The sequence below is a fragment of the Boleophthalmus pectinirostris genome, unplaced genomic scaffold (assembly GCF_026225935.1).
Source record: "Boleophthalmus pectinirostris isolate CB_2022bp ecotype Guang Dong unplaced genomic scaffold, ASM2622593v1 HiC_scaffold_16, whole genome shotgun sequence".
NCBI classification, from domain to species: Eukaryota; Metazoa; Chordata; class Actinopteri; order Gobiiformes; family Gobiidae; genus Boleophthalmus; species Boleophthalmus pectinirostris.
In genome coordinates this window covers 14409363-14436236 of record NW_026571095.1, presented here as the reverse complement: position 1 = coordinate 14436236, position 26874 = coordinate 14409363, and the positions used below count along the sequence as shown (strand labels likewise).

At 38.7% G+C, this 26874-nt stretch overlaps 1 protein-coding gene across 2 annotated transcripts in view; it reads right to left on the bottom strand.

Moving 5' to 3' along the window:
- The window catches only part of LOC110159937 (ephrin type-B receptor 1), a 282975-nt gene that overhangs the window by 101904 nt on the left and 154197 nt on the right, over positions 1-26874 (bottom strand). For both annotated transcript variants that reach the window (XM_020924537.2, XM_020924544.2), the window contains exon 4: positions 12447-12602. In XM_020924537.2, the coding sequence (XP_020780196.1) occupies positions 12447-12602 (156 nt within the window). The remainder of the gene's footprint in view (positions 1-12446; positions 12603-26874) is intronic.

Sequence of the window (26874 nt, the reverse complement as noted above, 5' to 3'; positions counted from 1 at the left end):
CAACCACCTTTAGTTGAAAATCTGATATAGAATAGACACTTTGCAGCTGATGTCATCAACATACCTAAGCTAACTGAAAGCACTACTCTGTTAGAAGCTCTGTTACTCAAGTTAGACTTCATCTGATCTTTAATTTAACACAATCTGACAAAAGAAGTTAGTTGCAATTACAATAGGTGAGATCATTTGTGCTTTAAAACGAGTCCCGCATGAGAAAATTAGGGATTTTCCTATGTTCCCACAGTTCCTTTATCATCAATTTGCATCAGATTTCATCTCCATTTCTCCCAAATTGGTCGTCAATTACACCCATCCTATTATCCAGCAGCAGTCACTTACAGATGTAATGGTAAATCCGGGAACATAGGGCCTTTCCAACACCGCTACTCCAACATAGGGTTGAGTGGCGGAGGCTGATTCATCAGCCGGTTTCACTCCATAGAAACCGTCTGACCTCACAGCATTAGAATTTGTTCACTTGACAGTAGGCGAGTATTTTTTATCATTTAACCAATTGCTGCTATTTGGTCATAATTGGTTTGTATGTACTGCGCCACTAACGGGGCTCAAAGGTATATTAAGCTTTTCCCAAATTCCGTAGGAAGAAGGGCAATAACGTCTTTCCCCTTGATAAAATTCACCAAACATTCCGTTTGTTCCGACTTTAAATCCTCGATCTCGGGAATCGTTGCCAACGCAGAATATATGACTCTTCGCTGATTGGCTGGTGCTGAACTTGCACTTCCGTGGTTTTTGTGAACTGTCTTGTGTATTCCGATTCCTGACCTAGTCACTGGAGAGAAATGAAATTGAGCGGAGGCACTAGGTGGCGCCACTCTGGCTATGAATGATGAACCCTTATACTGAAATTAAACTTAACTCCGTGACTTTATGCAATTTAGATACAGTACACAATTACTTTTCTAGAATTCTTTAGTGAACAGTACACATTCAAACAATCTAAATAGACAAATGTTTTATTATTTATTCAGATCACTTAAAACTAGAAAGGCCTCTAGCACTATTCAAGCTTTTATATGCTAGGAACAGGCAATCTGTAAGTGCTGCGACTGCTGTCTTTTGTAAATAAGAAAAAAAACAACTAAAATCTTAGAAATGGCTGTGGGGCAGTGGAAAGATAGGGCTGACCCCAAAAATTACAGTCACAAACTAGTTAGCCAACAGTTTTTCAGTTAGTCACCTTTTTTGTCTAAAATCGACCACCTAAAGAGGATCATGAAAGCTCATATTGATCACAGCCTCCTGAATCTAAAACTTTTTTTGTCAGTGTTTGCTAATGTGTGCATTTAGTCACCACAGTAACTGATAAAAACTGTCAATAGAGATATATGTAGAACACCCCCAGCGAGATGTCACTGTATCAGTAATCACACATCATTGGCTTCTATCAATAATCCCTATAACACATTAAGCCCCAAAATAGAGACAGTAATGTATACATATGTCTTCCTGATGTAAGAATCTGACAAAGTGACTTTATTGAGCCCACTTCTTACAGATGTTTTCCACACTGTCACAAACACTCTTTAGGCTGCTGCTGTCTCTCTGTACTTCCTCTGTCACCTCTTGTTCTTCCGTTCGAATTTCCAGGAAAGAATCCATCCGGGTGTCACAACAAGCGCCTTATCTGACCTTTCCTCTTGGTAGAACATGTCAATAATCGTGTTAGATAGAGTCGTGTTCATCAAGTTGAATAAAGTTGCACTCATGTTTACTTTCCAAAGTTAGTACATGATTTTTACTGTCTCAAAAACAAAGAAAAACAGACACAGATGTTTTTAAAAGATATTCCTCACTTTCCTAACTCAAAGCATTCAAATTTTTCACCACAGTGAGTTTAATCTAAATTTTCAGAGGCCTTATAATAATAATGCTATACAGGGTTCCCACTCATTTTCCCTGACAAAATTTCAAAACATTTCCATGACTTTTTCATGACCTAAAGTGAATTTTCCATGACTTTATGGCATCCTACCTGTGTAGAATTGAGCATACTTTTAGGGCTAAATATGAAATGTTAACCCTTTCCACTCACCTTATGATACTATATAATACTAATATAATACTAATAAGATAATACTCCCTACAACTGTACAACAACTCATGCTTATGTAACGGATAACCCTATGTCCTGACAATCATCATATCATTGTTGCATCCTATGACTTCTTGTATAAAGCTGTGATTTTTTTGTATTTATTACTTATCTTTCTATTTTTATATTTTATGACATTTTATTTTTTATTTTAACTTTTAATTATTATTATATATATTTTTTTACATTTTAACATATTTTTACATTTACATTATGTCTTATTTGACACCTTTCTCTTTGCTACTTATTTAGAATTTATTTTACCATTTATACTTTTGCTCTTTGTTATTATATTATTGTGATGTGTGAGATATTGTGAACAAATAATTTCCCTTGTGGATCAATACATTTTGTCTGAGTCTCAGTCTGAGGCTTATGATATTATAGTAACATTCAAAATACTGCCAATGCATTTATTGTCGTATCTTTTAAACAAAAAGCGGATACATTCGGAAATAATCATAATAGCCTAATGATAAGTTAACAGAATGCTGTAGAAAGAGATGCTAAAATTCCAAAACTTTCATTGAATATACAAAATTTCATTCAGGATTTCCTTGACCGTGGGAATCCTGGCTATAGTCTCTGTGAAAAGTCTGACTGAACTACACAGAGCACACAGTAGTCTAGTAGTAGTAGTAGTAAGAGCTGCTTTTACAAAAGAAACAAATTCAGCTTAATTACATTACATACACATTTAGACAGGGTTGTACTATGACTATGTACCTAATTTTATGGCCAGTTAGTATAAAGCTCAATTTCAATCACGTCAAAATTGATCCTCAACGGTGTAACTTAAGCAAACCCATTTCCTCCTCCCAGGACAGCCGCTATCTGGAAGGCCCTGTGGTTCAAATTAAACACTTGTGCTCACTGTTTACCCATTTTCTCCGAGAGGGGGCTGTGAGGAGAGGAGTGTTTGTTTTATGATGTGAGACAGGCCTGCAGGGACCAACAGAAGGTCTCTTTGTGGAGATAGTGATCACAGCCAGGGAGCCCGTGTGAAGGAACGCAGCGCTGTGTGGGCAGTGCGACATGAAATCAAACATGCTAGGAGGGCTAATGCATGAAGGCAAAGAGACAGGGGGCAGTCACACAGGATCAGCAGATGGTAATGTTGAAGCTCCACAATAAACTGTGCTCTCCTCTTTCTGATTTCAAATAAAAAAGTCTGAAAATGAAACCGAAAAAAGTGTAGCTTAGGTGCAATGCGTAAATCGGTGGGAGGGGGAGGATGGTCCGTCACCTTCTTGTTTCTAAATGGAAATGTCATTGCTCTGCTTAGAATGTTCCACAATTGCTCCGTTTACATGAGAACTTTAATTCGGAATTCTGAATAAAAATGTATTCCGCTTTAAAAGACTATGTAAACAATTCCTAATGATTATTCAGAGTGAAACTTATTCGGAATTATACTTAAATCTGAATTAAGTTGGTGGTTTATTCTGATTTTAAAGCCACATTACTTTATTTATTACTTGTTAATGCTTATTCAGCTTAAAAATAATTCCAGTTGTTCAGAGTGTGCTTTCTGTTGCCTTTCTGATGCGATGACGCACAACAAGATGGAGGCCCGGAGCAAACGCTGCTCTTTAACCAAAACATTTTTTTATAAGCACACCGGAAGAAGACCTTTCATCTTCGACCACTGTGCTTTGGATTTGTGAACGGAATGTGGGAGTGGCCCGAGGTAAAGCAGCCGTTGACTCTGTCTGTCTTCTTCCTCCCTTCTCCTCCTCAGCTCATAGATGTAAGTTTGTATCATGTTTATGTCCGTAATGACGAGTAACGACAAACCGAGATGAAAAAAAGACGGTAGTCAGCTGATTGTTTTTTCTTCCGGTAGAAGGAAATACGTTCGTGTCAATGTCCAATCAGAACTCTTCCCGACCCCCAGACTTTGAGTGGAATTAAATAAAGCTGATTTAACATGTTGTCCATGTACACCTCAATTCGGAATTATTATTTCCATGTAAACTCGAAGGCGAGTAATTTGATTCCAAACTATTAAATATTGAAGAATTAATTAAAGAACATCATGTAAACGTGGCCAATATGACATTAAACAGTTCAAACTTACATTTATTCAACTACAGGTGGTTTTAGTGCTCAAAAATACCTAGTCAGATCTGTTGCCTCTCCACAGATCTGACCTGTAACTTGGTCTGGTTTGGTCTCCATGAAGATAGAAAGGTTTAATGCCATACTGTGAAACATTCTAGACAAAACAATAACATCTACATGGAGAAAAGCATTTGATGGACACTCCACCAGAAAAGTTACACAATGTATCTTCAATAGGCAATTAAAATGAGACCTTTGTGATGCTAACTGTAGGCTCTGCTCTGTATGAAGCTCTGTTTACTCAAGTTAGACTTTTTATCTGAGCTTTAATTTAACACAATTTAACCTGACAGAGCTGACATAGATGGAACAACAACAGATGAGCTGACTTGTATTCTTAAACAAGTCCTTTTTACATAAAATGACAGTCAGAAGATAGCTAACATTAGTCAACAGTTTTTCAGTTAGTCACTCTCTCCTTTTTGCTGAAAATCAAACACCTAAACAGGGCCATGAAAGCTCAGCTTGATCACAGACTCCTGAAAATGTGTAAATCAATGCTGTATTTTTTCTTGCATTTTCAGGCAATCTAAAATCTTTTTTTGGTATTTATTGCAGTAATGTGTGCATTGTGTTACCATGGTAACTGTTGAACATTCCACCTATTTACAGAAGGATGAGAAGATCATATTTGTTTCCCAGTCTCAGTATCTGATCGTTTATTCTTTAGCTGTGTGAGAACATGTCTAATGCCTTGGTAGTGGTGTGAAAGGTCCATGTGTATTGTTGGGTTTCAGATGACATCACAGTAAAACAATATGAATTCATACAGACAGGGGGCATCTAAAATTAAAATTGTTAAAATGCAAAATTATGTTGTAATACACTGAGGTTATAGTGGTTTAGTCACAAGTTGAAAATACCAGGTTCAACATTTGTAAGTTTACCGTTTGGATATTTCAAGGCAGAGTACAAAGTAATCAATAGGGAAATGTGGCCCTTGCCCATCTGGGAGCCTGACATCATCTGGTCTGCTTATTTACGCACATTAGCATGTCACTTACTAGTACTTGAGTGAGGTACTTTGATTTTGCACAAATATTTTGCAAGGGAAATAAATACTCTTAAACTATGCAAATCCATCTTTCAGTCTGACATTTTGATCCGTGTTGTGAAGAATCAGAGTCTTTGACAGAGCTCCAGGCAGCTTAGGTCTGACAAGCCACAAACTGTGCCTACTGACAGACACAGCCAAAGTTTGTTAGGAATGTTGGAGTGGGCCAGATCACTCACATTTTCCATGATGTTCCCTGTATTTATGTTGATACCACGGCGTTCCTGAAATCTCACATGGTTATGGTTGGCCGTGGTGATGGATGTAAACAACTGTATACAGCCGCGCTTGAGTAAAATGTGGAGCTGTGGGCTGTGCTCCGAAAGTCCCTTCTATTCCTGCTTCATTCTATTGTAGACGTAAACAATGCGTCGTCCACAATGTATGTGGCATTGTCTCATCTGAGTCATGACATTTCCTTGCTAAAAATGACTCCGCACAGCTACATTTAGTCAACCGTCACACTAGAATATTCATTTCTGATTCAGGCAAAATGATAAAAAATGGAAATATAACATGAAAAGAATGTTAATCTTTTGATCCCATATGGAAATCGATCGAAAGACGGTATTCCTCAGAGCAGGATGGTGGTGGGGTGTGCTCCCGAGTGGGCTGATTAAGCAGTCATTGTCCAGACCTTATCCGGCCATATTCCCACTGCACCTGATAAAGGCATTTTCTAAGCCTATATGATAAATGAGCACGTCTTCATGCCTTCCATACGCTACTGAAAATGACGTCGGTTTCTTTAGAAAGTATTAAGCAGATGTATAAAATGAGCATACACCATTAGAATCAGCGACTGGAAATGATAATGGCCTTTCTAATTCTATAGTCACCTCTTTAAAGGAGACGTATTATGCTAAATAGACTTTTAAGAGCTTTTAATGTTTTCATAATGGTTTCCCTTCATCATTAGCTTAGCTCAGAGTTGTAGTTTTATTGATTCATATATGTTTGAGTAATCCTGTATTATCCCGCATTTGAGGCTTGAGCACTCAGAACATTTTCAATTCCACCCATCATTGATCTCCGCCCATTGCACTGTTTCTGAAAATTGTGCTTTATGTCAAATGGCTATTTTTCAAAATAACACTAGAAATGAAAACTCGCTGCTTGCCAGAATGAAGAGGTGGTGCTAACGGTACAGAATCCCTTTCTATTATGTAGTCATTTCAGATCAACACTGAAGTTTACACTGCAAAAGTAAAAGCAAGATTTATGTATAGTATGTCATTGTTTATTACTAAATACCAGCACAAAGGAGAATGTGTCTTCTTTAACAGCGTAAGTACACAGTATCACTACAAGTACTATCCGCTCTTTGTCACAGTGTTTCTATCTTTGCCATTAGTCTTCCTGGCTTTGTCCTTCTTTTCTTTTCATTTCTCATAAGAGGATGCTCCCCGATGGACCAATCAGAACCGGATCCCGCACCACCTGACCTCCCTTGGTGACCACTCAGCCTGTTCCTGCTCCTCCAACTCAGAGAAAAGAAGCAACTATACCTCCCTAGACAGTGTTCTGGAAAAAAGTAAGGGTCTCAAGCTGTTCAACCACTTTCTCGAGTTTTTGCTTTAAAAGTAGGTGCAATACCATGACTTTTTTGGAAAATATTTAACTTTAATTCCCAAATAAAACTGTTCTTCTCTTTAGGAGCAGTGGGCGCCAAGGTGCTGTGCCTGGGAAGCCATCTTCAGACACAGGTGGACTTAGCAATTTGGGGGGCCTAGGCGAACTTGTGTTTGGGGCCCTCACTATAATGCAACGTTTTTCTGCTTTGGTTTTTTGTTTTGTTTTTAATATACTTATGTTATATTTTCTGTTTTTCCTCATTGTTCTTGAGAAATTGTTCTATTTATTTGAATTAGGATGGATTGGAAACTTATTATTTAGGAAGCCTACTAGATAACCAGAACTGAAAGTAGTTTTATTTTTTTGCTAGTACAATTACATTTTTGTTTACATCCAATACATATGATTATAATTATTTCTCTTAAGATTATTGTTTAAAAGTAAACTACTCTCATTTAATGTCATATTGATAGAAAATCTAATTGCTCTGAGGTCTTGGCCTTAGTGGCACTGAGGGCAATTGGTTGCGGACCCCTCCAGGTTTGGGGGCCCTAGGTAGCTGCCCACTTTTGCTTAATGGTAGCGCTACCTCTGTCTTCAGATCTTGGTCAGGACTCACGACTACCTTATGTATGTTTTGGGCTGTAGAAACCAGAGTGCTCTCAGAAAACCCTTGTAGACATGAGGGGAAACATGTAAATGAAGTGAAAGGGCTGGCCGATCTGGGAACCTTCTTGCTGTGAGGCATGAAGACACAGACACCCTTTTTTCTAGTGTCATGGTATTCATCGATTTGGGCTTTTACGTGGTATTTTGAGGACTTTTGCTCAATCAAAAAATACAATATTTTGTCTGGAAATGTCAATTATTACGACGGTGCTGGATTTCCATCACCATAAGAAATGACACATGTACAACTACATTATTGTGGTCCTCAAGCACAAAACGGAAACAATAACTTGAAGTAATGCTACACTAACTTTCACTTACAAGCTTGTTCTATAGTGACTACCCAAGCCAGGAGTAGTCAGGCATCCCACTGCGAGACAGAACGCCCATGACAAAAGACAGGCATAGAGCAGAGGCTAGCGGAAAGACAGGGTGTTTTGAAGTGCAGCGTAGGCGTATATGTAGCATGTACCTCGGGGGGGGGAAAGTGGGATGGCGGGGGTATAGCTGGAAGCCCCCCTGCTGACAAAGCCCACTACTGGACAATCCATCAGCCGGCTAATCAGAGCGATCGGGAGCACAGGGGACGAGAGAAGAGGAAGGAGAGGGAGGAGAGGGAAGGACCCGAGCTACAGCTACAGTACTGAGGCAGATTGGCCTGATTTAAGCTACTCTCACAGCGCTCTTATCACAAACCCGCAGTATTAGAGATTCTTACTGGGATGAGCAGCCTGCCCCCTCTCTGCCGGCAGTCGGAGCACCGCGAGAATCCAGCAAAGATGCGAGTGCTTGTTGTACACTGATATCTGACCTTCAAATGTGTCCTTCACTGAGCTGCTCTAGATCAAATGTAACACTCACATAATGATTTGATTTGAAGCGCTAAACTGTAAGGCGCCACCAGGCTAACTTACATCTATGTAATCTGTGGACAGATGTCATTCTGGGTTTCATATCAATAGACTCTGTGCACAAAAGCACCCAGCAACCTCAGCGTCACCACTTCCTGTCTGATTTTGTTTTTTTTTTGTCAAGTTGTGCTAAAATGAATAAATATACAAAGATAAGGCAGTGAACAGGAAGCTGCTGATGGATGTGACTGACAATATGTTAAAAAGTACACAAATAAAAAGAACACTTGAGCGGAGGACACTTCTGTGTTGAGAAAGAGAGATGTTTGTGTCTCAGTGCTAATAATAAATATTGGAGAACCACCACAAATTGAAGTATTCTACATATAAAAATAATTGGGTACCGTATTTTTCGGACTATAAGACGAAAATCGACAGTGCGCCTTATGATTAGAATGAATAATTATGTATTAATTCTGGTTGTGTTTACTGACCTTGAACCGATTTTATGTGGTACACAGCGCTCAAAAATCTGTCAAAATGTTTTAGTACGACTTTTGGAGCATTATGCGGCGTAATACCATCAGCAGCACATCCTCTGTCACAGAAAGAACACTGAGTCATGTTCTTTAGTCCGACAGAAGCTGACCACATCAGTCCACAAGGAGAGAGCTGTTTTTTCAGCATTTATAGTTTATGCAAATGAGCCACGCGGTTTTAAGTTTTGTTTCTGTAAAACGTAAATAAATGTGTGCAAAGCTGCATTAAACACATTATTACTCAACATATATTTGAGTCCTTCTCGTGGGAAATAAAAAAACAAACTTAAATTATCCATCCACACATTTACCAAAACAGGAAGGCCACAGTGGGTGAGTTATGCCACTATCTGCCAATGGACACCTGGGCTAAGGTTTCAGTCTCAAGTTTGTTTCCCTTAATGTGCCTTATAATGTGGTGCACCTAATTTATGAAAATAGATGAAAAAATTCAACATTAATGATACTGCACCTTATAATCCAATGCACTTTATAGTCCGAAAAATATAGTCTTTATTTTAATTAATTTGAATTTTAATAAGTTCATTTTATGTTTTATGATTTTAATAAAAGTAGCTGTTCTCAACAACGTTTGAAACTGCACAAATACTCTTCACTGCTCTTATATAATTACACAGAAAAAGTTTCTGTGCCTAATGGTATTTCCATTTGAGTCGAGCGTACAGTACATGGAGAGATGCAGACTGTTTACATTGTGCTATGGGCAAGAATGTTCTTATTGATTTCTATCAAGCAGCTCTAATGGCCTCTACAGTGAAAGAAGACAGAACACTGATTTGGAAAAAACTTAGCTATTCTAAAGCTTTTAAAGTCAATTCTAAACATTGATTAAAACAATACACATGTTGCATAATAAATAAGTTAAGCTGAAATTGAGATACAAGAAACATAATGGTTTCCAGTTTTCCCTAATGATTACATGGAATTCTAATTGGAAAAAAATAAAAAATGAACATGAATGTGAGCTATTCGTGTACGGAGCTAAGCAGAGGCTATTTTGAACACACTTTGGGAAAACTCAATCCTCCTGGTATAGCTACAGATGATAAATTTGATGAAGCATTCAGTGTGACCCCCAGAGACAAGCGCAGTACACCAGGGGAGCAAAAACACACGCTTGAGGTACGACTGCGCTTTTCCCAACAGACAACTACACACGGCAACATATTAGCACAATAGCTGCTTGAAGGCATGATATTTTAGTCAAATTAAAAAAAGATGAGCTCAAATTATACATGTTTTATCAGTAACATCCACACAACGCAGCTGCTCTAACCGTTGGTGGTCTTGTGTCCGATCCTGGGGCCAATTAGAAAGACCTGCTTGAATAAATCACAGCTAAATGAATACATAACAGCAGTGATAATGCTTGCAGGTCTGGTACCGTGAAGACAATAAACTATTAAGATACTCCCCATTGGCCACAGCAGTAAAGTGGTAAACAGAATTTTCAGGGGTTTAACTGTGCTATAGCAGTCTAAAACAGTGTCAGCGGGGGAGGCATAGGTAGAGCTGTTTGCATATTGCTGGTACATGGTATTAAGATAACTACGGAGGCTGAGAGGGCCCTTATTGGGTGTCCAGCGGATAGCAGCAGGATGGTGTCAAGACGGCGCAGCGTTTTGTCTGAGTAATTAGGACTTCAGGGGACGAGAACAGGGCAAAGGGAGGAATGAACAGCAGTGCTATACAGACAGGAGAGAGGAGAGAAGAGGAGGGAGGGAACTGGGAAAGAGGTAGTGAAGAGTTGGAGCTTTCGCGTTATTACTCTTTACTGGTTAAATTTAAACTAACTGTGAATCGACTAATGTTGGCGAAATTATTATGGAGACAGTAAAAGAAGACTTAGATATTTTATAGTTCGTGCAATAGTTGCTCTCTATTCAAACACTTTACCCTTCAGTAATTATTCAAGTGGACAACTCTTAACATATTAGTAATACTAGGGGTGGGCGATATATCGATATTTTAAATATATCGAGATAGTTTTTAAACTCGATATGAATTCTGACATATCGTATATATCGATATAATGCTTATATTCAATTTTGATTTCGCCGCTTCTCTTGTTTACCTTCTCTCTCGTCGCCTCCGCCTCCCTGATTTTGTTCGCTCGTGTCTCCTTCACTCGTCACTACCGCCCTGAACGCCGAAAGTTGGTGCCAGTGAAAAGCTTCAAGCACCACGAACCTTTTCCACCATTTACAGACAAAACCACCAGCAGCACATCCTCATATTCCACCGAGTCGCGTCCTTTAGCCAGAAAGAAGCTAAACGAGCTGAGCTGCGTGAGAAGTGCTGTTTATGCAAATGCGCTTAAGTTTCGTTTCTGTAAAATGTAAACGCACGTGCGCAAAACTGCATTAAACACATTATTATCGCAAACGGGCTGATGTGGCTCTAGAGTCGTTATGTTTTATATATTGTAAAGTTTAGCAATGTAAAGTTTATTTATGCAGAATATTTTAATTAATAATCTGCTGCAGTGTCACTTGTACAACAGTGTTTGGAAACGATCAGTTTGATCTGCAGTGGATTGTGGGATTAAACCTCAGAGCTCTTTACTGCTGGATAATAACATGGATCTGTTAAAATAAGGAACATCCTGAGCTTCTTCTGCTAAATGAGCTCATGGTTATGGTTATGGTCTGGATAACAGAGTTAATGCAAAGATGAGCTTGTGTTGAGTTGTTTTATTTATGAATGAAAAGAAGGAAATATGTATTATTTATTTTATTTTACAGTTAAATTATTATTTTTTGTAATCCTAAATGTTCCTATATGAACTGCCTACCTCTTACACTTCAATAAAAAAAAAAAGACCTTGTGGAATTGGCAGATTTGTTTTTGCAGTTTTCAGTTTTAGGGGGTTATTTTTTCTTGAACATATATCGAGATATATATCGTATATCGAGATATAGCAAAATATATCGAGATATATTTTTTGATCCATATCGCCCAGCCCTAAGTAATACCTTTTACTTTAATTTAAAACAAGTACTTTGGTATTTTTTCCATATTATTACCATCACATAAGCGCTACAACGTCCCTCTGGCCTGTAAAACATGTACAAAAAATCCTTCATTCCATTGCCTCTCTAAATTCCACCAGATGAGCTCGGACCACTGCTGTTTTTTTATTGTGATGTGGTTTTAAAATGTGCTTTATGTATGTCTGTTATGATAAATGTTGTACCTTAAAGCCTCTATCTGTCTAATCACACTTCTACTTATTTGAAATAGGGCATTTGTTTTTCCTAAACAATGAAACTAAGTGTAATTGTAACTGTGCAAACATGAGCCCCAAACCAGAACTAAAATTTATATTACAGGTTTTATTACAATATGAAATTTTGTAATGTTTTAAGTGGTCCAAACTCAGAAATGTGCTGCTCTGAAACAGGAGTCATTTATGAGTTTAGTACTCATAAATGTAGTACTGACTTGTGCAGGGCTGGTGTCGTATATGCTGGTGTGTACATAAGTGTAGTACTGACTTGTGCAGGGCTGGTCGGGCTGGTCTCCGTCCCCTCTGTAGTATCCGTTGCGACACACACAGATGGTGGCGGCCTCAGACGTGGAGCGGCTGTTGGGAGGACACTGCAGACACAGGCCTGGACCCTGACTCGACTTGAACGTACCCGGAGGACAGGCTGGAAGAGAGAAAGGTGCATGTATTAGAAAGTGAATGTTTATTTTCATTTCCATTTATTTACCCATCAGGAAATTGTTAAATTACATCAAGCATAAAAGCATAAATGCCTGAACCACTGTTAACAGCTAATTTCTGTCTGCAGCAGTGCAATATAGTGCGGATAATAAAGCACGACTCTTTCAACACCACTTTAGAACTTTACAACAGACATCAGTAATCCACTCACACCATACACTTAGCATAAAGCAGACATACATTCATTGAGCACAGCAGACTCATATAGAATATATTTGTATTTATTTATTAATGGGCCAATGCATATTGAAAAACAAGATAATGCAAAAGAAAAACATGTACTTGTAAATATGCAGGATTGTAGCCAAAACTCATTTACATCCTTAGTCACACTGTACTCATGCACTTATATTGAATTTTCATATTTGAAGTGAGTTGTTTTACATCAATAAAATATGCAATTGTTTGCAAATTTCAAGATTTTTTTTTTTAAAACAACAGAGTAAAACGTACTTCGTTCAGATACTGAATTCTGGCGAGGACAGTGTATTTTCGTTGGCAGACTATGGCAGACCCCAATAGTTATTTTGAGTAAGTGCTTTTTCTCTGCACCATGATATTAAGAAACCAGACATTAAGCTTCGTTTTACATCTTAAAATATTGTCATTATGTTAGTTGTGAGGGCCCTCGTAAAAATGACGTGAAGAAAAGCTACTGTGGACTAACTTTCCAGCCGTCTTCTGTTATTACACCCCTGTTGAAGAACTCTATTCCCCTATTACCTACCATATATACCTCTATGTGTGTTTAAACTTTATTGAGGTCAGTTTCCCTACATGCCCCAGGCTGCGGTGAAGGACAGAGATTATTGTGCTTGATATGACTCCGAGTAAGTCCAAGCAATAACCTAATCCTTTTACAGCCACATCCCAAAAGAATACAAAGCTAAGGGCCTGTGCGTTCCATGGAAGGATTTACTGACTGTAATAACCATGATAAATGTCTAATATTTTAGCGAGCTTTACGGATGCCAGGGAGAGCGGTGCCGTAGCGGAAGTCCACAGGGAGAGAGGTAATAAATTTAATGGGACGATGGTCTTACTGTTTCTCCAGCTGCATCAGATCGACTCAGCAATGACGCTAAAACATTGAGTCAAGTTTAAAAGGAGATGTACGGCAGCACCATCCAAATGAACAAATAGTCTTTTGCAATAGTGTGAAATTACACTGTTAAATCTAAAACGAAACAAACAAAAATCAATCAGAGAGTGTTTTCAAAGTTGTATTCAAAGGCAAACATCATACAGTTTCTGCTGCAGGGTCCACTGCTAATTATCATGGAGATATTGCTTTTGATTGCAATGTTCCACAGTATTTGTATCTTCAAGGATATTACAGACACCCCACCAGAAAAAAATTATGTAGTGCACCTTTTGTTACTGCAAGTGCCTGCTAATATGCATTTGTACTTGTATTTACAGGTACAGTATATTCAAAACTAAATGGAAAATAGAAACAGAATCGAAAAATAGTTGATGTTGGCTGGCCAGGCTTTAACGTTATATCTGAATGTAAGTATAACACAGCACTTGGACAAATTATCTAAGGCAACAACAAGAAAGAAAATGGGTCTGACCCTCTTCATTTCAGGGTCAAACTGTCATAAAACTCCAGCACTTAGAGACTCCATGGGAACAACCTTAGACCTCAGTATCAACAAGCTTTTAAGAAATCATTTAAGAATTTTATGCTCCATTAAAAAATACAAAGAAAGGCAGAGAAGTGGAGACCGCAGCATTCTTTACAGCATGATAAAAAAAAGCTGTTTTAGTGCTTTTGGACTGGTCTCTCAGATGGGCTGTTGGATGTATAAGGCGGTAGAAAAAACACACACTGGTCCCCCGCTGCTGCCCCCAGTGGTGAGTCGAAGTTAGTTTGTCGGAGGCTAAATGACTGACCTGGAGTCTGGTCACACGCCTCTGTCCACACATGTTCACAAACAGCTTATACAACAACCCCAGGAGGTGCACCGCGGGGAACTGCGCTTCTATATGACCTATACTGGGCTGTTTGGAAAATACAGAGCAGGGATGTCAAGGATAAACAATGAATCAATAGACATGGCTATATCTGTCACCATGCTTTTCTAAGAATATTTAAAAGGATAATTTGTTATTACTTTTAATACGTTTACTTTTAGCCAAAATATAAATAATAAATGATAAAGGGCTTTCTCTTCTTCACCACTGCATGGTGCTAATCGCTGTGAGGTAGGTGTCCTCCTGCAGTAGTGCTGGTACAAGTAGTTACTATTTGTGTTACTGTCTATGAATGCCTGTTATGTGTTACTGCTGTTGTAAACAAATTGCCGCACAAGGATAATAAACATGGCTTGAACCTTAAACCCAACAGTGTTTGCGGATAGTACAAGTATTTCAAGTACTCTGAGTATCCTAAAGTACACACTACAGTCATCTCTCCTACTGAATGACACATTTTCATGTGTACCCATAACAAACCTGGTCCAATCCAAGAACACGGGTGCTCTTAAACAGCCTGGGCAGCCGTATGTGTGAGCACGAAGCAGCTGCACTCTCATTTTATACAGCTATAACCTCTGAAGACAGCAGTGAACACAGCACCGTAAAAACACCGATCAAAAATTCATTTTCAGCCAGAGAGCGAGAGAGAACTTATGTGTCATCATGTTGGCTCTGTAAAATGGTACAGGAGGTGAGGAGGCAAAGAATGTTTCACACACGTTTACTGACTACAGCCAGTCACACCTGCAGCTCTGTGAGGACCAAACACACCCAGGTGTGCTCAGGCTCAATCCAATATAGAAATCCAGAGCACACATACAGAAGTAAAAAAGCAAAGTTAAGATTTACGTCAAAACTTGCACAATGTACAATATTAAACTAAAAAAGAGGCAATGACATATACAAACATCTCAAACTTGATGATAAAACTATGGAAAATACTCAGTACTCGATAATGATTTTGATAACGTAATGCTAATGAAAACACTCTTTGTATACTAGTACAACAGGCTGCAGTGGAGGACAGGTCAGAATTCTATTAAAGGGCCTCTGAAACCAGGCTCTCTCCAGATTGATTTGTGTAGTCGTCTCAATGGAGTTCTACACATCAATCTGGGATGGCTGAAAGCGATCGGGACCGGTGATCGGAGCATTCAAATAAATACTTCACATTGATTGGTTGAAGCGCCACAACAGCGAAACAAGCAGAAAAATCTTACTTTAGTTAAATCCAGTTCAACCGGAGCTGAACAAGATGGATTCTCGCTGGCAGGACTAGAGCCTATCCACATGAAACAAAAAAAAGTGGAAAAAAAAAAAGTCTTCAGAAAGTGGTGCCATTTTTCAACCCCAAAGACAAGAATGATGCAGTTGAAAGGACTTTAGAAGATGAATATGCCAACTTTTGTGGAGTCAATCTATGTAAAACAATGATAATGTTAAAGATCTGTTGATTTTCTGTTTCTATTTTTCTTTCAAAAAGGATAATTCTCCCATAATATTTTATAGACCCCTGCTCTCCATCTAGTTTTATCTATTTCTAGAACTGGAACACAAGCTATTGAATATTATCAGCACAACACAATACTTAACACAGTTGGTATAGAAAAAGCTTCTTTAATTTAACCATGCGGCCTTATAGTTGGAAGATATATACTAAGATTCTACATAGATATCGCCAGTCAAATGTGCCGTGCAGTTTCTTATGAAAAAGGCCACAATACAGTGTTGTTAAATGGTGTGTGAGGGGAAAGGAGTAGCCGAGCGTGCCCTCAGGTTGTGTGTTTACAGACAAACAATATCACTTTAGACGCGCATAAATAGGGAAAGAGGAGACGAACAAAACAGGAGCAGGAGAGGCTGTGCTGATTCAGCGGTCTGTCAGTGCGGAGCTGCAAAACTGGCCCCAAGGCAAACCGGAGAACGGGCGGCCATAGACACAATGCCGAATAAACACACTCTTACAAAGGGTGAGAAATAGCCCCACATTGGCTTCAGTGCTATTATCACCTCCAGAATCCATTTGACAGTGACCTCGGTAAATGAAATGAGGCGTACACACTTGACGGGCATATGGTCCGAGATAATTCTGCCGAGGACAAATGTGATGCTGCTTTCAGGAAGTCAGATAACAGAGACACACTGGCTCTATCAAATCTATTAAACTGACTGTGGATGGGAAGAGCAGGACTGTGGGTCGTAATGGAAGCTAAGATGGCTCTTGTGTCTGGATTGGATTACACAGCCACAAGTAAACACTTTATAGTCACCATAGTCGCTTTTTATATAGACTGTGGGCAATAACAAAACACAACACTTAAAATGCAGGCGTACAAACAGTATAGCTTGATACAATGTGTTATGTTTAAGGTTACACTGCACTGAACTTTTCTGCTTGTCTCCATGGTGATTGCTTTGCCTGGGATGTTCCACAGTATGGCATTAAATAAATATATCTTATCTTATTTTATGGGGTGTAGGGGTGTAACAATATCCAAGTTTCACTATACAATATTGTCACGGTACGAACCTCACAGTACGATATTTATTGAGATATCATGGAAACACTCATGATTAGGAATGTAACAATATCCAAATCTTTCTGTATGATATTTTCACAATATACATCTCACGGTATGATATTTATTGTGATATTTTGTGGAGGTTAACAAAACTATTAATATGCTTCTTTTTCCTCTTAAAATGCCTTGACAAGACTTAATTCAAAGAACTAAGACTTAAAAGTGCTTAGAACTGTTATTTCTTCATGTAGCCTACATTGAAATGGAGCAAAGGATCATGGTCTGTGTAGTTCTCTCTGTCTTTTTTTTTAAGCTATTGTTGCACCGTAACTCTTAATTTAAGCAGAGAGACTTGTAATTTGATATATTGTGATGGTCCACGATATTATTGTGAGAACTGTGACGATACGATATCACGATATTTAGGTTATTGTTACATCCCTACTTGTATGTATTCAATTGCAAGTGTTTTTATTGCTCAAACGTACAGCATAAATGTGCATTATTTCTATGAACGAGTTGACTTTTCCACAGCTCTGACCTGTAACTTGGTCTTGTGATGTCCCTGCTTGTTTCCAATGAAATGCTCTACTGCACAATGTTTCAGGAAAAAAAAACAAAAAACACGGTGTTAAGCTTGGTCAAGATTAGATTAGCTGGAGCTGGATTTAACCTTTTATGTATGTTTGTTTAATTTTATCTATAGTTACATATATATATATATATATATATTTATTTTTTTTTCTTTTTTTTCTCAAAAACAATAGTATTTGTAATAGAGAAAAAAATTTAACTAATATTTCTGGCCTCAAAGTGCAGCTTATTTTTTGTTATAAAGACTTAAAACCATTTGCATTCAGACCTGATGTCAGTTTTATTGGACATGTATTACTATCTACTTTATTTTGCCTCAAGTCACTTTCATTCTGGATCTTTTGAACATTCTGGCGACAAAGCATTTTACGGTCTTTTCATATAAACCTACTTTTTTACTTCCTTTAATTAATGATTTATATGTTTCTATAATGTTATTTTAATTCAAAGTTGAGAGAGCACAGAAGAGGTCTGCCTGCACTGTGCAGCCTGACCCACTGCATTGTTATTTTAAATATACAAAAACATCTCATTTTCTGACTTTAGGTTTGAATAATAAATGTCCCTATTACCTCTCCCCATTCCACCTGTCTGCATGGTAAACAGGGCCATTGTATGCATACTCGACACCGTGCAAAAATATAAACTGCCTGACTAGACTGAACTTACATTTTTGGTTTTGAAAAGTCATGGGGTAGTTATAGTTATTTTCCAAAGGATAGGTGGCTTAACTGTGAAAGAAGTAAGGAAAAATGCATGTTACAGACCACTGTGTAATACTGTGCTGTTGTAGAAACAGCTGCAGTAGTGTTGGTAATAAATACTATCACAATTATTATCAGCCTGTTCCCACATATTTGATCAAAATATGTCTTATTTTAGTACAGACATTTAAGCAGCTCTTGCGGTCAAAGTAAGTTTAGTATGCACTGTCTACATCTAATTAGATAGCATAAAGTGCGCTTTTGCGTCTTAGTTGTTGTTTACTTTTCTTTGACAGCAAAACTCCACACTGGCCTCTGAGATTTGTGAAAAGCAAGAAAATTCATTGTGGTGAATAATTAGGATGCTCATGCAAGTGAAACCCATGAATTAGTAAGAGTAGTGAAAAACAGTGAATTAGTGAAGATATTAAAGGTCCAAAATGACACACATTTGACTCTTGTGAGCTTTACACCGTGTTATAATGTTGTTACCTGAACAAAACATATGTGGAGTTGAGTTTTGTTTCATTCGCACATGTTTGAGTAACACTTTATTTTTGATTTGTCTATATCTCCAAAGCTTAAAATGTTCTGTTCCACTTTGTGAAGCGGTAGTTAACAGCTACCCTTTATCTTTAGTTCAATAGAGACTGATAGCCAGGCTGGCGCCTCCTAGTGCCTCCACTCACTTTCATTTCTTTCCATCGACTATGTCTGGAATGGGAATACACTAGATGGTTTGCAAGAACCCCAGAAGTTGTAGACCATGCTCCGGCCAATCAGTGAAGAGCTGAACCACCCCAAGTTGAGAAAGCACACTGCATACACTATCCTCAATTGGACTTCCTTTGTCAAATCCAAATTTGCATTTTTTTATTGCACCTTTAATTCCCAAGTTCATCTTGCAGAAACAATAATGATCATTGACAGACATGTTCACTCTCTGCTTTGAGCTTTCCAGCACATTACATACGTCACCATCAAATAGCAGTGATTGGTTAAATAAAACAAGTACCTGCCTACCGTCGAGCGAACGAATCCTAATGCTATGAGGTCAGATGGTTTCCACAGAGTGAAACTGTCTGATGAATCAGGCTAAGAGATTGGCAGTTCTGCTGCTGAAATTATCCAAATGATTCTAGTGAAGGTGTATGGAGTTTTTTAAAAAGCAAAAGAAACAAACAAAACACACACACCTGTGTTATGACATGATATCACAAGGTGGAGCAGCATTTGTGTAAAACATGTGTGAACAAAACAAAACTCCAGGAATGTTTGTGATGAGGAAACAACATTATAACAAAGATCAGAAAATAGCGCAGTCTGGGCCCTTTAAGTCCTAAATGAAGTAATAGTTGTAGTAGAACTGCTCATATATCTTACTCTTGAAGTCTTAAATGGACCTTGGGATCCATATCCGCACATTGCAATTACACACAATCTTGGAAAATGCCCCACACTACAATCGTCAAAAACACTGGTATTAGCCTCCCCGTATCCACACGCATCTACATTTGAGCACACGCGTAACTGAGCCAACGTTCTTTATCTAATCAAAATAATACGCTGCTGACTTCTTGCATTAAACTCATTAATTAACCGCCCAGTGATGTGTGTGCTGTGGAGCACAGGGAGAGCTGAGGAGTTGGAGGCAAAAGTACTCTGAGAAAATCTATGTGAACAATATTACAAAACCCTCTGAGGTCTCGCACTGAGGGCACGGCAGTGGGCCATGCATCACCACATATTTTGGAATGTAGCCCAAAGTCTTTCCTCTTTAATTTGTTGAATATTTAGATTCGCAATGGAACACCCAGTGGACCTATCACTCATCAGAAGTGTTAGTTTTTCAAGACGGGAGGGGGTGGAACATTATCTAAACAAGCAATTAGTCTCCCCTGTGTAAGAATAACCCTGGTCTGAACTGGTTATAAGCACAAACAAAGCATCCTTTTCTTTCAAGTGGTTTTGACAGAGTTCCCTCGCTTCTCCTCTTGGCCCCTAGCATCCTTTTCTGGTGCGTCCTGGTGGTAATGAGCTGCTCCCTTAGCCTGTCCCTCCTTACCTCATGTTGCTTTCTCACCTTGATTGACAGCTTTGAATCCTTATTAAGCCCGGCTCTCTCACACTCCGTCTGCCAGCAGTATAGCTCCAAGTGTGCATTGAGTAGATAGAGGCATTGAGGTTACAACTTATACTTGTTACTATTCACTGCTGAGTAATTGCATTGACCTCAGTTTGAGCATAGGCAAAGGAAATAGTATTTAATGTATGGGAATCGACATGATGGATAAATTATCTATAGTATAATCTTGGGTTGGACATGGTCATGGTTATGGGGTTAGATCATTTCAGATAGAAAAAATAAACTTCACCGGAGCAGCTAAGTGAAAAGCATTTTATATATCTCATACACAATGTATCAACATCAAGCCTGATTTCTGTAGAAGTATGAAAAAGCAATACTAATAGTTTTTGTAGTAGCTGTAGTAGGATCATAACTTCACTGAGCATTTTACTTATAATATACAGGGTTCCCACTCTTTTTCACTGACAAAATTTCACAACTTTTCCATGATTTTTTCATGACCTAAAGTGAATTTTCCATGACTTTACAATACTCTATATGTAGAATTGAGGATTTATGGAATTTAGGAATATGAAATGTTAACCCTTTCCATTCACCTTATGGTTTGGTATTATAGTTTTTTAATATTAAAAAAACTGTCAATGCATTTATTGTCATCTCTTTTAAACAAAAAGCACATATGTTTGGAAATAACCATAATAGCCTAATGAGAATTTAACAAAATGCTGTAGAAAGAATACCGTATTTTCCGCACTATAGAGCGCACTGGATTATAAGGCGCACTTGAAACTGCACCGGACTTTAAAGAAACACAACAGTTCGATGGGTCAGTCGGACTTTGTTTGGCGCGTTCACAGTGACTCTGGGCTTTGTTCAGTTGTGGCGTGTAGGGAGGGTGCTGTCTGGGGCCGCTGGATTGTTGGGGTGTTGGCAGTGACTCGGTTGTTCAGTTGTGGCTAGAAGTGGCACATTGCACTCGCTTTTTCGGTTCGTTCCTCCGTTCCGTTCCTCGTCCTCATGGAGTGATGAGTGTGGCTGAGGGTGTTTTTCTCTGCGCGGTCAATGTCTGCTCCATGTGTTTGCGTACGCTTTGTAGTTTACTGAAGTCTTGCTGGGAAACTCGAGTGGATTCGTGTATAGGGCGCTCTGGATTGCGGGGCGCGTAGTCATTTTTTGATGGCGTTGGAGGCTTATGAACCTATGATGTGAAAAATACGGTACTAAATATACTAGTAAATAAAGAATACGAAAATTCCATGACTTTTCCAGGATTTCTATGACAGTGGGAACCCTGAATATAATAATGTATTATTCTGACAACTTTGTGTTCATTTATTGTAGTCTACAGTCTGAAAATATCTTTGGCCCCATGTGCTGTATCTGAGTGAAATATGACTTGCCCAGTACAGACAGCAGCTCTTAAGGTCAAAATATGTCCGCTATGTGCCGTTTGTTAATATAAATCATTTTAATGTCCAATAATCACAAAGTTAGCATGCTAGTTGTTAAAGTTGTCAGCTTGATCACTGTAAAACTCTGCTTATAAACTTATCATGGTAAATAATTAGGATGCTCAGAATTCATATGGTAAGTGAGAAATAACTTTGGACCACTGCAAACCATTTAAGATAAACTAGTTCTATTTTTCATGTTCTTAAGACAGTAAAAATTCTATGAAATCTGTGTCAGCTGGGTGCACTCGGACTGCATCTGCGAGTGCACAGAAAAGTGAACTAAAACAATGGAGCAATTAGGAGTATAGCTTTTAAAAACAGACATTAACATGCAGACGTATACTGAATTCTGCATAGCATTTTCACTGTTTATTTAGCAGTCCCGATTGACATAGCTGGAATTGTTACAGGCATCTCAATAAATGCTTTTGGGGTTAGGTTCATGTTGCTAATTAAAACATTCATTTGTAGCGCAGACGGAACAGAACAGGTCAGGTGAACTGTGCATCAATAATTCACACCCAGACTTTGTCTAAAGGCTGAAAAGTTGTTCTAATGAATACTAATACTATAAATATGGGCGGGCCTACTCCATATCTGAAGTATGGAGTAGTTCCCTTGTGCAATGCGCTTGCTATTGTGTTGTAGAAGTCATATATCATGCACCAAGGCACCCTGACACTGGAACATAAGGAGCATGTGGTAGGACTGAACCATTGTGTAAATATAGAGGATGTAGAGAGACGAGGGGTAACAAAAGAACCAAAAAAAGAAGTGCATAGCAATAGGAAGTAGTTTTTGTTTGATACGTTAGAAATACACCAGCATATGTATTTAAAGCAGCACTATGCAACTTTTTTGGTGTTCAAAAACCACCAAGTCCTAGTGCTTTTATTGCTCAAAAACACATTGGAAAACATGACCTATAACTGTGCAGTGACTTGCCTCTCCACAGGTGTGACCTGGAACTTGGCTTGGTGGCGATGCAAGCTTGTCTCCATGGAGATTGATATGTTTAACTCTTTTCCCCTTGGACGCCAACTAGGAACAACCCATACATGTATGACTAGGGCTACCCATAGAGCATAACTGCATAAAAGAAAACAGACTTCCACGAGTATTGCACGTGTTTCGTGTTGTATTTTTTCCAGAAGCTACAATTGTCACTACTTCGATTAACTTCATAAAAAAATCTGCAAAAACGCATCCTTGAATCCTATTGGTCAGCCTAGTATGGTTTGGAGTGGCCTCCACCTATCGCAGCATCTGTTTATGTGAAAAACTGGAACCGTTTCTAATGGTCGTCAAATCACGTCTTTAATGATACAGCGGAGGTGTCAAAACACGTCATCAAGGAAACAAGGGGGGGTCGTCAAATGTCATCTTCATGGAGAAAAGAGTTAATGCCACACATTACAAACATTACAGGCAAAGCAAGACATCAACAGAGACACAGAGTTGGTGGACACCTGAAATGTCACTTTTGAAAAATGTACTCTCAAAAGTGAAAGTATTCAACAGATTTTAGTTTGAAAGTTGTTTGAAAATTGTTAAAATTGCTCTTACTTCTCCAAAAACAATGATGTAAAGATGATGGAACATATTTTTAAATGGAGTGTAAAGTTAAAGCTGACAGGGAGGAGGCCAAGAAAAATATCAAAGAGCACACAAAACAGACTGGTGAAAGAAAATGTCATTGTTAGATTACGCAGACAATTCACTGTGACAATCCCAGAAGGGGAACGTTATTTTGATTTGTTTGGCGATATTTCACCTCACCTCTGCTCGAAATTCAATCTGCGTTGTCTGGATCGTGAGCGTGTGCGGTAAAGCGTCACGACCCCGCACAGTTCATACGTTGTGAGTTAACTTCAGCGACCCTTAAGCCCGACCCTTCGCTCCTCAAAGATGCCCTTAACCCCTCTCCTCATCCATCACATGGCATGGATCACAGCATTTAGAAGCTTTGGAGTCATGCATAGTACCCCCACCTCAGACTCTGCAGCTCCAGCCCGCTCACAGACACACAGCAGACAGCCTTGTGAGCGGGTCATGACCCCAGTTGACCCCTATTTGACTACGGGCTTGCTCAGTCGCTCTGAAAGACAGCTCACTCCCACTCTACTGTGTAACATGCCAAGAGGAGCCTAGCGGAAGATTTGCCCGGCGCGATGAATATGAGTGGAACTAAAAACAAGCATGTCGCCGTGACAGAGGGGACGCAGAACGTGGTCGGACAGCCAACATCTTAAAACAAAAAGGCAATCAGCGGCGTGCCTGATTGGTATTCAGCCTCTCGCGGGTGCCATTGTTCATTTCGTAGCCTCCATCCACATAATGAGCTGCTTTTCCAACCCAGGTGTTCCATTCCTCTACAAGGTCATTGACAAACACAATACAATTATTAGAGACAGAGGCACGGAGAGAAACAAAGGCTTGTCAGAATCATCGCCAAATGGCCGCAGGATATTACAAGTCAGGCAGTACCATGTCTTTTACGGATGTGATTTATTCATACGTCTGATTGGATAAAAGAGTGGTTTTGCATATTTTCAACAGAAGTCATTCGTTACACAGACTGGCTATGTGGAAATGAAATTCGGAAAATAAGATTGTAAAGGTAAGCTGAGGTTACGCAATCGTTATTTTTAATCATAATAAACATAAAGTTATTGAAAGTGTTGTTGAAATTTGGGTAAGAGATGGACTGAAGCAAAACAGAAAACACAAACATATTACAAATTTAGAATAAACAGAAATAAGTGTGCACATTATAGCCACAGGTTTTGTTTGGTTTCTATTAAAAGTGTATATTAAAATGATAATCATTATGATTACTATTACTAATCTGCATAAATAAACTCAACTTTACAACATATAAACCATAACCACTATAGAGTTACAACAGCCCATTTGACATTATGTGTTTAATGCAGCTTTGTGCACATTTGTTTAAGTTTTACAGAAACAAAACTTAAAACTACATGGCTCATTTGCATAAACTGTAAGCGCTGAAACTAAGCGCTGACTAAAGGACACACTTTGGTGGAATATAGGTGTTCTTTCTGTGACAGAGGCATGTTGATGCTGCTGATGGTGAGTCGGTTTTGTGTATATGTAGCTTTGGACATGGTTCATGCTTAACTTTTCAGAGATCATACGTGTGCAGATCATTCGAGTGTAGATCATACACGTGCCTTTTAGCACAGCTCTTTATTTACCAGTCATTTCACTAACTTTATTTATATTGGTCACTTTATTTATTTTGCCTACTGTTGTGATAAAAAGACTGAAAAGTGTTTGTCTTTTGGACACATGCGTATACATGCACCACGACAAAAACGGGATACTCAAAAAAAACAAAAAAAAAAAAAAAAAATCTCCAAGGAGGTGCCAGAGCCAAAACGTGGGACGGAGGCCGCAACTTCAGTGTTTGACCTGTCAGATGCCACCTCTTCTCCTTACACTTTGCACAGCAACCTAAATTCGTTTTGTCGATTAAACATGAATGTGATCAACAAAATTAATGATCAATACTGCAAAAAAAAACCAAAAAAACACTAAATACACAATGGAAAGTAATTTTATTGAAAAATATTCAGGAAAGATTCAATTTCATCCAGTTTGTTTCCAGTTCCATTTGTTGTTGGTTTTTTTTTGTTTTTTTTCAGAATTGATACTTGTTGAATTCATGATCTACTTATACACTATAGTTTTTGTATACATTTGACATAACTAACCACAAACTTGAAAATGTGCAAATAATAATGCTGAACATTTTTACACTGAAAATTGTAGTACTAATGATGAACTCGCGGTTATGCATATTTTCAACATAAGTCATGCGGCCCACTTGAAAAGCTGCAGCACTTCTCAGCCTTTACTTCGCTCCTATACTTAAAAGCAGGCTGGGTTCAGAGCGCTGACACCATTTGGCCAGTCTGTTCAGTGTTCGTCTCCGCTGGCCTCTGTCATCGCCTTCTAATCTCTAAGAAAGAAGGAATGTGTGGAAGAAAAGAGAGGCCATAGAAAGAGAGTTTTTTATCAGTCTAAAAGGGATGACTGAAAAAGTGCAGCACAGGAGCATACTTCGGCTGCTTTTGTTTGGAGGTCCAGGGTTCTCGCGCCGTCCACTCCCCCGGATCATTAATCATGCGTCCACTCCGGCCCTGTCACAGCCTGCTTCAGACCTATAACACTGTAACATGCAATTACACGCATATTTACTGATACGCCAACTACGTCAAATTGTTTTCATGCCATTGTAAACTTTACTACACTACAAGAGAGCAAAAAGTTACACAGTGAACTTTAGGTTGTGGAAGATTAAGAGACCAAAGTGTCTGTTGATGCTGTTACTATATTTGATGCGGTGGTGTAGTGGGGATTTTTAAAGTGGCATTTGTGATGTCATCGATGTGATAATTCTCAGACACTCCTCCAAACAAACATAAAGGTGCCAGCCCAGAAAAAATCAGTAATATTTGATTTTTTCTACTCAAAATGATGCGAAATCATGTTATTAACATAAACACCATTCCTAATCACCTACAGAACATACATCATTGGCTACAACACATGTGTCCAGGACTGAACCAGGACTAATACAAGACTGAACCAGGACTAAAACAGGACTGAACTAGGACTAAGCTAGGACTAAACCAGTACTAAACCAGTACTAAACCAGGACTGAAACATGACTGAACTAGGACTAAACCAGGACTAAAACAGGACTGAACCAGGACTACACCAGGACTAAACTAGGTCTAAACCAGGACTAAACCAGGACTAATCTTGTACTTGAGAGTGAGAGGGAGAACCCAGAGTCCGTGGAGCAGGGTGACCACAA